The 17,237-nt window shown below is 40.7% G+C and overlaps 1 protein-coding gene across 1 annotated transcript; it reads left to right on the plus strand.

The window, feature by feature from the left end:
• The first annotated feature begins 2,053 nt into the window (after positions 1-2,053).
• Positions 2,054-7,987, plus strand: LOC120506743 (stromelysin-1-like). Its single transcript, XM_039718703.1, has 9 exons — positions 2,054-2,161; positions 3,077-3,318; positions 3,408-3,556; positions 3,877-4,002; positions 4,534-4,701; positions 4,874-4,982; positions 5,874-6,007; positions 6,485-6,644; positions 7,879-7,987. The coding sequence occupies exons 1-9, from the start codon at positions 2,054-2,056 to the stop codon at positions 7,985-7,987; spliced, it is 1,305 nt and encodes a 434-aa protein (XP_039574637.1).
• The last annotated feature ends 9,250 nt before the right edge of the window (positions 7,988-17,237 follow it).

Genomic DNA, 17,237 nt, shown 5'->3' on the forward strand with positions numbered 1-17,237 from the left:
ACCCAGACAATTTTACAGATTGTAAAAAGGAGAGCATAGTAATTTTCACACTGACTTCATTAAACTAAAACCAGAGATTGACACTATATATTTTGCTACTTCTTGGTGAAGTCTCCTCAAAGAGGTGACAGACATCAAAGAAGGTCTTTGTGATTACGGAATTTTCTTTATAAAGCATATTCTAGGCAATTGATCTCTTGAGAGAAATGGGGAATAGTATCAAGAAAAGTGAGAAAGAGGTTGACAGAGTAGCAAAAGTTGAGAACGCTGATAATCAGAAAACTATATAAATGTCATTAATACCTTCTTAGATGGTTTTGATGCCTTTTAGTAGCTCTCTCATTAGAAAGAAGGATGAGTGCTGAAAATTTAATTCCTACAGGCTGGAAAGTTACTTCTTCCTTCTAATACACATGGAGACACAGGGAATAAAAAAAGAGCTGGAAGGCTGTGGAGGGCTGTTTAGTTCCAGAAGATATTTCAGCAGAGAGGTGCTGTCAATGTGTAAGCTGCACAGGAGAGCGCTGCACCAAGTTTTGGATTCATCTCACCCACTCTGGTACACCTCACATAACTCTGTGAGTGGAGTCATTACCAAAAGCTCCCCCAGGGAATTACTTCCCCTTGGCTCAGCTGGTCCATTTCTGGGTCATTCCCTGAGCCTGTCCATCTCCTTCCAGGACTAGGGAGGGGTTCTTTCCCTAATGGAAATGCCTCAGGTAGATGTGTGCTTTAGGGTAGGAATTCATTCCTCAGTGACCAGATAACCCTTGCAGAGTCCCACCAGCCTTGCCTTGCTATTTCAGCTGCCCAGACCTAGCAAAAGGCATGCTGTGCTCTGGGAATCCTTCTGGTACCATCACAGTACTCTTCACCATGAAATAATTTCAGCAAACACCTCAAGTGTACAATATATTTATAACCTCTCCTTTCACATCTCTATTATCCCAGCAGCTCTGCAGAAGGGGGTTTATGTCTCTGCACATTCAAAGCCTCACCTGCTTCTCAGTGCTGCAGGATTACCTGGAATCCTGTGTCAGCCCCACGTAGAAGTCTCAGATATGTAAGCTGTCTCCAGTGGCAGTAGACATCTCTCTACAGGACTCCCATCCCCACTGCTTTGTCCTCGTTTTGGAAGTGCATGGAGGGTGTTATTGGGCATGGAGGAAAAGAGGACTCAATCTAGATTTGGCCTGCTGTTGAGTCTCAGCAGTTCCTACACCACCGACAGAAAGGGAGAACAGAGGAACCTCTCTCTGACAAGGACAACCATCAAAAAGTTTGATCTAAAAAATCTCTGTGATTTTTAAAACCTTGTAGTAAGTATCAAAGAAGGACAGTATGAAATAAAGTCTTTGGGTAATTCTCTGAGAACAATGGAAAAACTGCTGAATAAAAGCAGCATGGAAACATCTTGGCTCAATTTTTATAATTTTTATATATGCTGGGAAAAGTGTTTTCATTTATTTGTGTTAATTTAACATTTTCCAGCAGAAAAAAAAGATAATTTCATCCAAGTGCAAACTGTTTATAAAAAACTGCATAAACAAAATATTGCTTCATCAAGCAAGGAGTTATAGAACTGGCAGCACTCAACCAAAGGGAAAGACGATGGCACTATAACAGCCTCCAAAAAACAAGGTATAAAACCCCCTGTAAAATACCCTCTTTAGGCACTTTAACAACCCTTCTGAAATCAATATTATCTTTGAATAGAAAGCATTAAAGATATATGCTTTAAGTTTAGGAGAGTAAGACTACATTTTAACAATTAAAAGGTTAATAAGCTCATTAAAAATAACTACAGGTCTATTATCTTCTCATTAATCATATTTCCATGTTGCAAAACCTGCACAAGGGTGGAACCGGATGAAAGACAGCACTGATCTGTTTTATGGTAAAACTCTTGTTTTGCTTGTTCTGTTGCTAACTAGACATTGTGAGAATCAATGAGTCAGGGGTTGGAAAGCTTTATAAAGCAAAAAAATACTATATAAAGCTGAAGCAGGTGTGTGGTAGACTACAAAAAAGACTTCTATAAAGGCTAGTGGAAATGAGAATGGGAAATCTCCCATTTCTCCTATTGCTATGTGCAGCACTTTCTTCTGCTTTTCCTGCAAATACAAGGCAGACAAAGGAAGAAGACATGCAGCTTATCCAGGTGAGGAAGGTAGAGCTCTGGGGAGATGTTTAGCTACTGCTGATCATCCACTAGTCTGTGTAACTAGCATAGAGCATCCAAACAACAAGTAGAATAAATAGGTGATTGAATATTTATCAAAATAGCTGTGTGATGAGAAAGGCTACTTTAGCACCATCTTATTTTACTTTTTTAAGAGACCAACTAAATTGGATGATGCATTCATTCTGTGTTAATTTTACAAATAATTAAACTTCTGCATCAGTCTAGGGTTGGTTTGTTGTCCGGGTGGAAATGTAGCTATTTACTTGACTTATGATATTATGAAACATAACTCCTCATGAAGTAAGTACAGTATATTTTTCTGAACTATTACTGTCTAAAATGTGGGGAAACAGGATACAACTACTGAAATTTTATGTTCAGTTGTGTATTTCAAATTACTTCCTCTAAAGGACTCTAGGTAACTTTTGGGGGGCAGGGTAAGTGGAGGGCACATTATCAAAAAATAATCTATTAACCAAATGCATTTTGATAACTACAAAATATTTATAGTGATAGTACAAAGGATAAAGTTAGCATTAAGAGAAAAATATTCATGCAGGCTTTAACAAACTATTATCCATGATGTCATAGAACAGAAAGAAAAGCAGCAAAGCCTACATGACTGACTGGTGTTTTTTAATATCTTATAAGCTTCAAAAGCAAACATCATTCATTGTTCTAAACTTTGGATTTTTGTGGAAAAAGCTAGCATTAAGAAAAAAATATTCATGCAGGCTTTAACAAACTGTTATCCATGCTATCATAGAACAGAAAGAAAAACAGCAAAGGCTACATGACTGACTGGTGTTTGTTTAATATCTTATAAGCTTCAAAAGCAAACATCATTCATTGTTCTAAACTTTGGATTTTTGTTTGGTTTTCTTTCATTAGAAGTACCTGGAAAATTACTATGGCTTTAAGAAAGATGGAGAACCTTTTGTTTGGAAAAGTAACAATGCAATGACCCAAAAACTAAAAGAAATGCAGGCATTTTTTGGGCTGGAGGTGACAGGGAAGCTGGATTCTGGCACTTTGGACTTGGCACAGAAACACCGCTGTGGATTCCCTGATGTAGCTGGGTTCTCCACCTTTGCAGGAGAGCCAAAATGGACAAAACATGTCCTGACATACAGGTAATCACAATGGAATTCTTCATGTCAGGACAGTGTGAAGTGCAGGGTGAGTGGCAACAACATGACTTGTTCTGTCCTGCATTTTAAAGGATAGTGAACTACACGCCGGACCTGCGTCCAGCAGATGTCAACGCAGCCATCACGAAGGCGTTACGTGTCTGGAGCAGTGTGACCCCGCTGAGGTTCATCAGGAAGGACAGTGGTGATGCAGACATAATGATCTCCTTTGCAGCCAGAGGTAAATCTCCATTTAACCATTAGGAGTTATTGCCAAGTTACTGCCTACATGGAGCAGTTGGCCTGGAATGATTTCTCCCGTACATAGCACATGTGGAGATCGGTATCCAGTTGAACAAGCAGACAGAAAAATACAGTTCTTGCTCAAGGTGCTATGGTTACAACTCTTGACAGGTTTTGGGGGAGGGCATAGAGGCAGATGAAGAGAAAAAGGAAGAAAATTCAGGGAGCCGCCAGTAGTTCACTGGATCCACACCTGCTGTGTGTTGCTCAGTATGTGCATGAAGCCCCAGTCAGCTGTGTTTGGGGTTTGCTCCTCAGGTCACAATGACTTCATCCCCTTTGATGGCCCAGGAGGCTCCCTGGCCCATGCCTATGCACCTGGCAAGGACTATGGTGGAGATGCTCACTTTGATGAGGATGAAACGTGGACCAAAAGCACAGAGGGTAGGTAATTAAGTTCTCCAAGCAAGTTGAACATGGAATCAAGGGTGCAGTATCTGTCTCCTCTCTTCCTTAAGAAGTGTTTAAATTGCCACTGATTTGGGGGAGCATATGGTTTGCATAGCTCTAAAAAGCCTCTGAGTCTCTGGTTTAAGTTAAGGCCCCAGTTCAGCTTCATCCATGCACTGGGGGGAGCTTTATTTGTAAGGATGGCTCACTTCTTCCCACTTCTCAAACCTCTTCCTGCACAGTTGCCTCACTTGCACTGGCCCAGGGTCCTTCTTCTACACTGAATTCTGCAAGATCTACAGATTATTTCCTTGTACTTCCCTATAATCATTCCACTATTTTTACTTCAGACCATAATTTCATCTCCAACTAAATTTCACACAGGAATTTCATTTGCTTGGACAAGGAGTTCTGAAAGCTTCTGACCTACCTTATGCCTTCTGACCTACCTTGTGCCTTTCATGTTATTCAGGACAAATACAAAGACACAGCTCTTCTCTCATGTGTTTTGTTTGTTGTTTTCAGGCACAAACCTGTTTTATGTTGCTGCCCATGAGTTTGGCCATTCACTGGGACTTTCCCATTCCAAAGACCCCAACGCTCTGATGTATCCAGTTTTCAGGAAATTTGACCCTTCAGTACTCCTTCATCAAGATGATATTACTGGCATACAGTACCTCTATGGTAATTCAGAATTTTTCATCAACTACTGCTTGTAATTTCACAAACTTCAGATACTTTTCAATGACAACTTTGTGTAGTGGATATACCTCAGTGAGTTCACACTATCATTTCTTCCATAAACCGCTTCTTTTAGGATCATCTCCCAACACAAGCAATGATCAAATGGAATCTACTGAGATAAAAGACCCAACTGAGTCAAAAGATCCTGCACTGCCAAACAGCTGCAACTCCAATCTGACGTTTGATGCTGTCACCACTTTCCGTGGAGAAATAATGTTCTTTAAAGACAAGTAAGTCAGCTTCTGAAAGTAAAATACCTGAGTTTCACTGTTTGATTATGCCCCACAGCACAGAAAAATAACTTCAGTTAGAATATGAGCCATTTTAGACAGGAAGACACAACAGGGAATCAGGAAAAGAGATGGAAAACAAAAATATAGAGGTTGATGAAGAAATTAAGAGAATATAAGGAGGAGGATGACCTTTGGAACAGCGGATGCTGTGAATAGGGTGGGGGAAAATGGCTCCTCTGCAAACGTTTGCTGTTTTCACTTCAGGCCGTTAGCAAGTCCCGAGTGTCAGGCATCACCCTTGTGAAACAGGTCTCTCTAAGCTCAACTTTTGCATCAGGGGAAATATGTGCTGTTTTCACTTCAGGCCATAAGCAAGTCCTGAGTGTTCTGCATCTGGGGGAATTCAGCTTTGGCAAAACACATCACCAGCTCTGAAACACTTCACACCCTCTTGCTGTCCTTGCTTTGAGGGACCTGAGGGCTTACCAGCCCTGACAAAATACCTGCTTGAAGAGCTCCCGTAGTCAGGATTCAGTATACTAATAAAAGGAAAGGAAAGGAAAATTGGGCTTTTTTTACCAAAGTCTTACCAGGCATCACCCTTGTGAAACAGGTCTATCTAAGCTCAACTTTTGCATCAGGGGAAATAAATGTTTTGACAAAACAGTTCATCTGACCTATTTTAAATGTCTGCATCAAGAAGAGAGCAATCCTACCATGGAAATAACTGTCTTTACATTAAGTTTACAGGGAATATGGTGTGACTAACTCAGGTACATAGTTGGGTTTAATCAGATAAATACTGCCCTGGTTGCCATCGTGTGGTTTCATGCATCAGGGTGTGTGAACATCCAATTTTATTTAAAACCTGTTCTATACTTGCACAAGGCATATTTGGCGCAAACATCCAGCAGAGAGAACAGCTGATTTTGAGTTGATATCTTCATTCTGGCCACAGCTGCCACCTGGTGTTGATGCTGCATATGAAATTCCTGAAAAAGATGAAATGGTCATTTTTAAAGGTAAAATGTTGTCTTTTTATTTTCCCATGTTGTCTTCCCAAGTAGCCTAGAGAGTTTGCATCTGGCTTCAAACCACCTAAGTTCTTTCTGTAGGATTCTGAAATCCTGAATTTAGTCCAATAAATTAGTGTGTTTCAATCACAGAAATAATAAAATTATTGTCCAAGTTAAAAACATATATCTTATTTTTTAATAGCCACAGTGAAAATTTTCCCTGCCAAAATAAATTTCATTATTTTTCTTTTGGGAAATTTTCTATTGAATTTAAGAATGATAGTAGCATTAGTATGAAGAAAGACTGAAATTTCAGTTTTCAAAAAAGTAATGTGGAGAACTATTGCATTCTTTTTGATTCTAGAACTATTTTCAGTAATTTTCAAATTCAGTTATTATTTTCAAGAAACCATCAGCTTTCATGAAAAAGATCGTGTCATTCTCAGAAGAAGGTTCTCACATGTTATTAACTTTTGTTAATAGGGAATGAATTCTGGGTTGTGAGAGGAGATACCATACTTCCTGGATACCCCCAAAAACTCTATGCCCTGGGCTTTTCAAAGGATGTTACCAAAATTGATGCTGCTTTTCATAATGGAGTTGAGGGGAAAACATATTACTTCATAGCAGACAAATTTTGGAGGTAATATTTCCTGTGGTCCTTTTCTGAATAAAACCAACATAATCACATGATCAATATCCTGTCATGATTTAGGATGCATTAGTCAGACACTTTTGGTGATCTCTTTCAGTGTCACAGCTGGCTGTGGAAAAATATTTGAAAGGAGGTGGAACAGTGCCTTTAGTTTTCCTATTAGTTAATTTAGTTCATTTAACAGCTTATTTGTTTATTTGTTTGTTTGTTTTCATTTAGCTGTCTTGGTTAAAAAGTCGTTGTACAGCTCTACAAGTCATCTCCGGAAATCAGGCAGATTCACTATTCACATATCAAATATGTTTCTATGGAGTAAGAGGGAGAATGTCACCCACTTTCCAGTTACTAACAAATAGTTTCATAAAAATGCTGATAAATGCCACGTATTGCGAAGAATTGTCTGCTGTGCATGGTTATTATTTTTTTCTTTTCAATCCCATCCCTCCTGCTCAAGTTTTTCTTATAGGACATAGATTTCTAACAGACAGGAGAGGTGCTCCTGTAATGGAAGCAGTAAACAACCCGAATTATTTAAGATGAACAACATAACTTCTCTTTCCTTCCACCACAATGCCAAAGAAATTGTATATACAAAGATCACTCTAGAAAATTATTCAGCCACGTGTCTACTTCAAGCAGAAGATTAGACATCCACGTTTTAAGTCAAACTATCGTAACTTGAATGATTAAGTCTTTGATCATTAAGTCTCCTATTAAGGAAATTATAGAAGGGAAAAGCTTTCACAAGCCTTCTTATTCCAGCACTGATGGATAAACTGCACTTCACCAAAAATGTAATAGCTTGCTCTAAGTAACTTAAGTAAATTGACTTAAAATACCTCATAACTTCAGAAAAAGCCCAGATTTTTCCTGATAAACCTTTCTTACAGCAATATAACGTGAGTGAAATCTTTTTACAATCTATTATCTATTGCTCCTTTAGGCATGGTCTCTTAGAAAAAATAAAAAACATATTTATGGTGATGGCTCCAATATTAGGTATTCTTATGTGGAGTAAAGAGAAGCAATTCATCCAGTGCAGCTAATAAAGTAATAATTAATTTATGGCAAATTATGTCTCTCTCTACACTACCAAACAACACTAAAAATCTTCAGTAAACTTGGTTATTTGTTGATAGGTAGAAGATAATGAGTTGAGAGGAATTATTCATGAGTTGTTTGCAGGTTTCACTGACTCCTGTTTGTTTATAATTTTTCTCAGTTATGATGAAAGAAGTCAGTCCATGGATAGGAAGTCATTACTGATAAGAGATGCCTTTCCAGGAATTAATGGGAAGATTGATGCTGTTTTTCAACATGAAAGTGAGTAACTGTTCTGGCTAAAATCTTTAAGAAATGCTCAATGTGACAGGGCTGAGAGTGCTTGGGCAGAGACAGGGACCTCTACATGCTGCTCAGAGCACACAGGATGACCAACAAGACCCTGAAGCAGTCACATAACACTCCCATGCTTCACTTTACCCCCTTGAAAAATGGTGATAGTATACCTTTGGTGACAGCACATCTGGAAAGGCCAGTTCTTAGGGAGAGATATATCTGTATTCATGCTGATGTGCACATCATACCATGAAGATCAACACTCAACACAGGGACATCCCAACATCATAAGGTGTACCTCTCACAGCCTGTCCCTCTGACATAAAACAGCCAGCACCAGCTTCTCCTGCAGGAGGGTGAACATTGCTTAGACATGGAAATGCTGTACTAGACTTGAGGATACATTCACACTGCCACCTGTCACAGCTTCCCAGTTGCCTCCCTGCTCCTCATCTGCTGCTCACCCAAACCCATGCAAGTTAATTATAGCAAATCTTGCTTCTTTTCCTAAATAAGTCTCACACGTGGTGCTGAGACACCTCACCCCCAAGAGGTAGCTTCGACATGATTAGCCCAGGCTGGGCTTCTCCTTCCCTGCATGGTATCTGGCAGCACCCATCAGGCAAATACCTGCTCACACCTTGCTGTGCTCTGTGCACACTCTGGTCTGTGCAATACCTACCCACAGGTGGCTAGAAATGCACCCTGCTGGAGGGTTCGGCACAGCTGGAGTGTAAGAGCAGATATTTTAAGCTAAAGAAATGCACAGGATGCATCTTTTGTAGAGTGGCCTTGTGAGGTTCATTAATTACATGATGCAGTATGTGCATGGCTGGTTTGCTGTGGAGTGTCTCCATACTGCTGGGTCACATGTTGCAGAGGTTACACCTGGGAGTAGATGCTGTTAGCAGCATAATTGTATCCAAAGGTTGCTTTGAGCTCTTTGAGGATGTTGTTAAAGTGTACTAACCTTTATATCTGCAATATGATAATTCATCTGGGTTTGGGTTTTTATTGTTTGTTTGGTTTTTTTCCCAGACTTCCTTTACTTCTTCAGAGCAAGAAAGCAGTTTGAGTTTGACCTTAATAAGAAGAGAGTTACACGCTTCCTAAAGACAAACTTTTGGTTTCCATGCTAATAAAATGAAATCTGTAATGGTGTTGGAAAGGATGTACTGTTCTTGTGCTAGAAAAGCTTTTTATTTTATAAATATGTAGAATGTAAAGGTACTTCAGCACCAGTCAGCAGATATCAGACCCTGCATAACCTGTGTTTCTTTAAATAACAGAAGAGTATTTAACATATTGATGTGTACATATGTATGTAGTTAACATCAGGCTGGTTAGATTGCCAAACAACAATGCAGTTTCTACTTTTGATACAAAATTGTGATTGGTTTTATTATTTCTGCCATCTTCTTTTCACTCTTCTTACCATACATCATACATCCAGGGCTACACAGAACCCTGCTATGGAGCCAGGAATCCATAAGGAAGAGCATCTCTCTTCCGAAATCTAGGATTGCTTTCAACCTGTTTCAGATATTTCAAAACTAAGCAAGACTTAGCTAGTGCTCATAGTTACAGTGAGACAGACAGGAGTTCCAGAGAGCAATCCCTCCCAGCCTGAGGGGCGCTGAGAGGTGGAAGTTCTTTTTTACAGTGACTGGATAAGCAGTTTATGTTGGACACCTGATTATAGAAGTCACACTTAAGTGTGACAAATTCTGTCCTAAACGATTTATTGATATATGTCATTTCCTGTGCAGTGTGCTCTCAGGGAGCTTGGAGCAGATGACCCTACTCTTGTCCCTCCCAGCCTTATAAATTCTGTGAGCAGTTGTCCCTCCCAGCCTTATTAATTCTGTGAGCAAAGGCTCATTTCCACAGACACAGGAGCAGAGAGGCACACTGGCTTGTCGGAAAAACCCAGACAACACTGACCTTCCTCTGCTTCTCTCCAGTTTTCCCTGGGAAGTCCCGATTGGCTAGGGGACACCCATCATGTGTCAATGAGAAGGTCTCCATCACCTCACCCCATCACCTGGGGGGGGATAGGTATCAATATTTGCACATTTCATACTATTTATTTTGTCATGTTCAAAGGGGACTATGGCAATGTATTGCTCAAAATGTATTGTAAATTGATTACTTACAATAACAGAAAGAACAAAGGCTAGGAAATTACAGATTCAAGATAGATTGGGAAGGAAAGGGAAAATAGGGGGATAAGTGCATAACAGGAATTGGTTGTGGGCAAACAGGCTGCAGTCAGCTGCTTCTTTGGCCATGCCCTGCACATTTGGTCCTGTCTTCTCAGTAAATCATGCCTTATGTGTGGATGAGCTCTTTTTCTGTGAGTTTGGGTGAGCTTCAAGCTGGACTGCCCATCACCTCACCCCATCACCTGGGAGGGAATAGAGATCAATATTTTCACATTTCATACTATTTATTTTGTCCTGTTCAAATGGGACTATGGCAATGCTCAAAATGTATTGTAAATTGATTACTTACAATAACAGAAAGAACAAAGGCTAGGAAATTACAGGTTCAAGATAGATTGGGAAGGAAAGGGAAAATAGGGGGATAAGTGCATAACAGGAATTGGTTGTGGGCAAACAGGCTGCAGTCAGCTGCTTCTTTGGCCATGCCCTGCACATTTGGTCCTGTCTTCTCAGTAAATCATGCCTTATGTGTGGATGAGCTCTTTTTCTGTGAGTTTGGGTGAGCTTCAAGCTGGACTGGCTGCTGAGAGCTTAAGAGAGCTCAATGCCAGCAGCTGGAGCAGGGCTGCAAGCTACAAGGATGTGAATGCTCCTGGAGGTGCAAGGCCAGCTGCTCCTCTGGGAGGGTTGTGTGACTAAGAGCCTCATTTCTTAGAGAAAGAGGGCCTCCATGCTCTGTTGGTATTTCCATATTGGTGCTTCACTGAGGGACAGAAATTCTCATCAGAGGGAGGAGAGCAATGGCGTGGGGCCAGGAGTCCTTAGGATATTTGTCTAAGTGCTCCATGGTTTCTGTCTGTGATGGTTTCTGTGGCCAGTCTCAGGATTCTCTGGGCCCAGGGGGCAGTCATGAACCAGCTGCCAGTTCAATACTGACATAATCTACCTGATGCTGAAGCCAGACATCTCTTGGGGCCCACAATTATTCACATGCACAGCTAGAAAGATCCAAGGTGTTAGAGAAGGTATTCTCTCTTTCAGGCATGTAAAAATATCTCTCCCAGCACCCAAGGTCTCCTCCTCATTAAACAACATCCCTCCAAAAAGGTGAAAAACTGAGAAAAAACAGTTATTCTGTTTGATTCTGCTTCTCCATGAATCACAGAATCACTGAATGACTGAGGTTAGTTGGGCCTCTGGAGTTTATCATGCTCAACTCCCTCTGCTCAAACCCACCTTGAACGGGCTACTGAATCTCTTGGGGGCTTTTGAGAACACTGCTTTTAAACAAAGCAGAGACTCCACCACCTCACTGGGCAACCTGTGACAATGTTCTCTCACAGTAAAATAAGTGTTTCCTGATGTTGAGAGGGAACCTCCCGTGTTTCAGCTTGTGCCCATTCTCTCCAGTCCTGTTGGGACATGGTAATTGTATTCCATTTATGCATAAAATTGTATTTCAAGATTGCAGTGAGATTTCAACACACTTTACGTAACCTTTTTTCAATGCATTTTTAAAACCCCTGATAGCAGGGCTACTCAAACGGGGCACTCCAGTGGCTGAGGAATCTTTATCTGAGTTTTATCAGGGTCAAAAATATATAATGGCACTGTCAGACTTGCAAGACAAATACTGCTGCCACACCTGCTGTAGAGGTGGCAAACAAGGCTTTGCTGTCCAAGCAGAACTAAAGGTAAAATGATTCATTTTAATCACAACACCTCAAAAAAAAAAGGAAATGAGTAGCTCTAGTCAGTGTCTGACATTGCTGAGGTCAGAGAAGTAGATTCAAGCCTTGTAACTTGAAAGTTTCTATTGAATTTAGCAGAAAATATTTCTGTGCTGTTTATTTCTTTCTTATTAGTCTCCTTCTACTGTTCTTGTTCTCTAATTCTGTATTTCCTTCATGTTTCTGGTATGGCTTTTTGATTGGTCTTGCAGCTGCAAGTCTTAATCAGTCCATGGTCTCAGCTGAAACAGTGAAAGTTAAAAAGATGCATGAACACCTTGGCTCACACTTTATAGTATTTGTTTGTTAGTTTGTTTGTTTGGGGTTTTTGGGGGGTTGTTTGTTTCTTTGTTTTGGTTCCCTCAGGAAGTTTCTAACTTCTGGTCTGAATAGTTTTCTTCTGTTGTTCCTACTGTTATTGTTCTTCTATGGTGTCTGTGCCTTGCACATCGCTTCCTTTGTGGATAACTGCATGAGACCATGTTATTTTAAGTGGGATAATCTCTTCTAGTGCTGGTCTATCCAACTTTCTATTGGAAATATTGTTTTTCAGATTATTGCTCTCACAACTAAGCTGGCTGGTCCTAGACCTTTCATGGCTGCTTTGCAGTTTTCTGGCTGTCACATATTTATCCAACTAGTTCTTCTTTGGGGTTTTTTATGATTTCTGATTAGTTGGAGCTCTTTCTTTACCTATTTCTGTGCACACAGATAGTCATACCAATTGTGAATATGAAGTCTTAGATCTGTGGCAGAAGTAGAGCTTAGGTGACTTTAGTACTGTCTGACTTAATATAGTTTAGCTGGTTTAGTGTCAGATATCATTTTTTCTTCACAATTCTTACTTTAAAAATCTTCGGTATCAGTAACAAGACAGCCTGTTCATTTGAGTGAAAGCAGGCTTTTGAACTGAAGGTGGTTGACCTGTATTCAATATCCTGTGTTCTCCTAAAATAAAGTTTGAGACCTAGGCTCAGAGTTAAATACATTCTTTGTCTGTGGTACATGTAGTCCAAGCATTCCAGTTATAGTTTTCTCAGTCTTCTAAACACATCAGATTTTCCATGTTGTAGCCAATTTCTTCCCTGTTTGCACTTGGGTGAAGACAAAATATCTCTCACAAGGAACATGTGACTTTAGAATTCAGATCACAAGAATTTCTCTGTTTTCTTCTGTGTTTCTAGCCAATTTCTTCCCTGTTCACACTTGGGTGAAGACAAAAGTATCTCTCACAAGGAACATGTGACTTAAGAATTCAGATCACAAGAATTTCTCTGTTTTCTTCTGTGTTTTATATATATAGGTCTCATCTGTTGTAGTTTTCACCATCTTGTCTTGGTGTCATTTTGCCTACATCTGAATGTATATACTTGCCTTTTGCTTTTCAAGGACCCCATAGCATGGCCATCAGACACAATCCAGAAGGTCCAAAATGGAAGTCCCAACACTACCTAACCAAGGGAAAAAAACTGTTTGGCTGGCAAATTCTTTTTCTTGCTATTTATTGGTTTTCTTCAGTGTCACACCCTCATTCTGCGTAGAAAGGACAAATGACCTTTGATATTGTTCTTGGCAGGATTGCAAATATATGATCAAACAAGTTAGGTCTGCAGTTCATTTTGCCTACAACTGAATGTATATACTTGCCTTTTGCTTTTCAAGGACCCCATAGCATGGCCATCAGACACAATCCAGAAGGTCCAAAATGGAAGTCCCAACACTACCTAACCAAGGGAAAAAAACTGTTTGGCTGGCAAATTCTTTTTCTTGCTATTTATTGGTTTTCTTCAGTGTCACACCCCCATTCTGCCTAGAAAGGACAAATGACCTTTGATATTGTTCTTGGCAGGATTGCAAATATATGATCAAACAAGGTGGGTTTGCAGTGCTGACCTGCGCTGAAAGACAATGTATTTAAACACACAGACTAAGAGAGTTTACCACCTCAGTAAACCAGACAAAAGTAACTGATAACTCCTGGCAGAGCGGAGTAAGATTAAAACAAGTCCATTTAAATATTGTCTGCAGGAACGTGTTCCTAGTGAGATGCTTGGTTTGGTTAATGGAAATGCTGTAGGGGGGAAAAAACCTTTCTCAGTAGCACAAACTGCAGATGTGCAGGTTCAGAAATTAAAACAACCCAGAGCTGAAACAATGCATGTCTTATGTGCCATTGATATTACAGAGAAAATACTTTAAAGCTGACAAGGAGCAGCCTTTGTTTCGAGATTATTGTCTGGCAGCCTCTGAACCTGCATCTGGCTGCCAGGAAGAAAATTACCTTTGCAGGTTCACAAGCAGTAGCTGCCTCATGGAGTGTTTTGGCATTTGTGCCATGTATCCAAATGAGGGACTGTGAACCTGTAGGAGTTCCAGTATGTCCCAAAAGGTGCAGAACCCCAGAAAATACGCAGATTTACTTTGTAGATCAGTGTGGACACTTTGATTTCTTCTTGCTGCATCTTCCGGGACAAGGTTTACATCTGCACAGCTTGGGTGAAAACCACTAAATTTAGAGGCAAAGGGCTTCAAGTTGGTAATGCTGGTTCTGCAGGATATCCCACGGCCTATCTGCTATCAGGGAAATCAAGACTTGAACAAAACAGACCAGATTCCCACCCCAGGTAAGAGTCCAATTGCAAAGATGAAGAATGTAATTTGATTTTCCGGTGTTCAGGAAACAGGTGCTTGGCATGGAAAGTGGCACTCCTTCCCTCCTCCTTTTACTGAAATCATTGATGATGCCATGTCTGAGACTGTGCCAGTCACTGAGGTGTGACACAAGTGCTGCCCCACTGTGGGACTGGTCACACTGTATTGCTTTTCTACAATAGGATAATTGGAACTGATTCAGCACCTGTCATCCTGAGCCCTATCACAGTGGCCTTTGGACTTCTGAGTGGTTTGAACTATAGAATTGTGCTCCTAACACTGCCCAGCACTGCACCCTGGTTTGTAAACCAAGTGACTGATCATTCCCTTGGAGCAGTACCAACAGCAGTTCTATAAAGGAAATGTTTAACACTGGGTGATGTGAAGCCATGAGCTTGTGCAAACTTCAAGACAGCTGATTTGGAGGCTTGCCTTCGGCTGTTTCATCTCAGTATTAAAATGTACTTGGTTCATTCAAGGAAATGAACCAAGTACATTTTAATACTCACGAACCCTCTAACTTCAAACAAATATCTGGCAAACAGTAGAATATTGCTGCACAGTGACACAACTTACATTTTGACACATTAGATTTCACATGAAAAGTGACATCCTCCAAGGAAAATAGCTTGTTTCAGGATAATATTCCAGGTTTTCAGAAAGATTTTTGTTGTTTCAAAATAGATTGGAAAGAAGTTAGAAGATTAGGATATAATTAAGAGCACAGAATGGAAAGAAAGTACTTCCTGTGGGAATGATGATTATTTTGTCGTGCCACCTGCTATTGAGAAAGCAGTTGCTATCATCATTGTGGCAAATTGTAACAGTTCTTGTAAACAATTCTTGTAAAACAATTCTTAGAATTATGAGGTACCCCTGTTCATTTTTTGTAACTTCATTTTTGTAATTAAAATTACATAACTACCACACAATGTTCCCTTTTCTACAGTAATTTTGTAGTGAGAGACTTGATTTAGGGAAACCCCACAATGATTCAGGCTGTGAATTTATTTTTGCATTATTCAGTCAGGGGTGTGGGTGGAAATCATTAGAACATGTTACCAGAGATAGCTAGGGGAAAGGGGAAATAGTTTCAAGAGTCAAATCCAAGCCCCAGGTAGGTGAGGTACAAAGTAAATCAAAATCACTGAGAGGGAAACTTGTTCAAGGCTAGGAAATTCTTCAGGGGAAATATGTCTCCTCTTAATGCCTCTGCCTGAATGTCTTTTTCAGTTAATGCTGAAAAGGGAAACAATTCTTGGTAGACCTCTGGCAATGCTTACATTTCTGTGAAGACCTAGAGAGTGAGGAGCAGTCAGTAGAGTACCTAGAAAAGGGACATTTTGAGGTCTCTCGTCTCAACACAAGGAATAAGGATGCAGTTTTGCTGAGGAAGAAGTGTAAAAATAAAGCAGGATTATTGCTAAGACAAGCAGACACAAATCTGTACTGCCTGTATGTACACTGGAAAAACTCTTGAACGCAGTGGCTTGACACCTGTGCCGCCTCCTCTTCCGTAGCAGTGGCTTAGCAGGTGTGTACCAGACCTAGCAGGGTGATTCAGGGTGAGTGAAGCACTGATGGTTTTGGTCCAAACAAGAGCTGTATCTGAAAAACTGTCAGGGACAGGTAAGTGTAAAGTTTCCCCCTCTCCTTTGATTGCATGGAGACTTTCCATGTAAGCACATCTGGAAGAGCTCTGCTATGAAGACAGGCTGAGAGAGCTGGGAAGAGAAGGTTTCAGGAACACAGCATTGTGGGCTTCCAGTATTTGAGAGGGAATTACAACAAAGAGGTTTAGGGGCTGTTTACAGGGGTAGATAGGGATGGACAGGAAAGGGCAAATGATTTCAAATTAAAATGCAAGAGATTTAGATTAAATCTTGGGAAGAAGTTCTTTACTTGGAGTGTGTGAGGCACTGGAACAGTTGCCACAGAAGTTGTGGATATCCCATCCCTGGAAATGCTCAAGACCAGGTTGGATGGGGCTTTGAGTAACCTGGTCTAGTGACAGGTGTCCCTACCTATGGTAAAGGGGTTGGAACAAGATGATTATTCAGGTTTCTTCCAATACAAGCCATTCTATGACTCTAAGTTTCTGTGGTTTTAAACAAATTTCAGGCAGGGACAGTGTGTTGGGAGTTGTCCAGAGCTGGTACCCTGAGATACCTGAGGCTGCTGCAGCTCCCTGACCCCAGGTCCAGCAGTGAACTTGTGCTTATATACCAACAAGCACATACAATGTACATATGTTCTCAACAGACTTGTGTGCACCCTGGTGTCTTTCCAGTCACAGCACCACTGACACAGGCACCTCCAGACCCAGCCCCGCCCCAGAGGCTCTCACTGAAACCCCCCAGACAAGATAGGGCCCCTCACATCGAAAAAAAAACTGAAATGGGGTTTAGTGAGAGGCCAGGACTGTGCCAGTCAAATGCAGGTGCAACACAATGGTCCTGTGAGAAAAATTAGGAACCGTGCAGATCCCAACTGGCACTCGGTAAAAACTTTCATTAGACTTTGTCCTCTGAGGAGGTCTTGGTTTCATTTTGACATTCATTTTTTATCTCATTGGTTTCCTTCTGTTGGGATTTGAGCCTTAGTCTGAAGGCAAGTGCTTGAGAAGGGGAAGGTGGTGTTGTGCTAGCTGCCACACCACGGGAAAGCAGATGACTGAAGCCTTTCCTTCCCTTGAG

Source organism: Passer montanus, unplaced genomic scaffold (assembly GCF_014805655.1).
Source record: "Passer montanus isolate IOZ18808 unplaced genomic scaffold, ASM1480565v1 scaffold4, whole genome shotgun sequence".
Taxonomy (NCBI): Eukaryota; Metazoa; Chordata; class Aves; order Passeriformes; family Passeridae; genus Passer; species Passer montanus.

What these genes read in the sequence shown, in the direction of transcription:
- LOC120506743 (XM_039718703.1), top strand. Translation starts at nt 2,054, where the DNA reads ATGAGAATGGGAAATCTCCCATTTCTCCTATTGCTATGTGCAGCACTT. An exon ending in AAACATGTCCTGACATACAG is followed by an intron (nt 3,319 to 3,407) that starts GTAATCACAATG and finishes TGCATTTTAAAG; the next exon opens with GATAGTGAACTACACGCCGG. An exon ending in ATAATGTTCTTTAAAGACAA is followed by an intron (nt 4,983 to 5,873) that starts GTAAGTCAGCTT and finishes TACTTGCACAAG; the next exon opens with GCATATTTGGCGCAAACATC.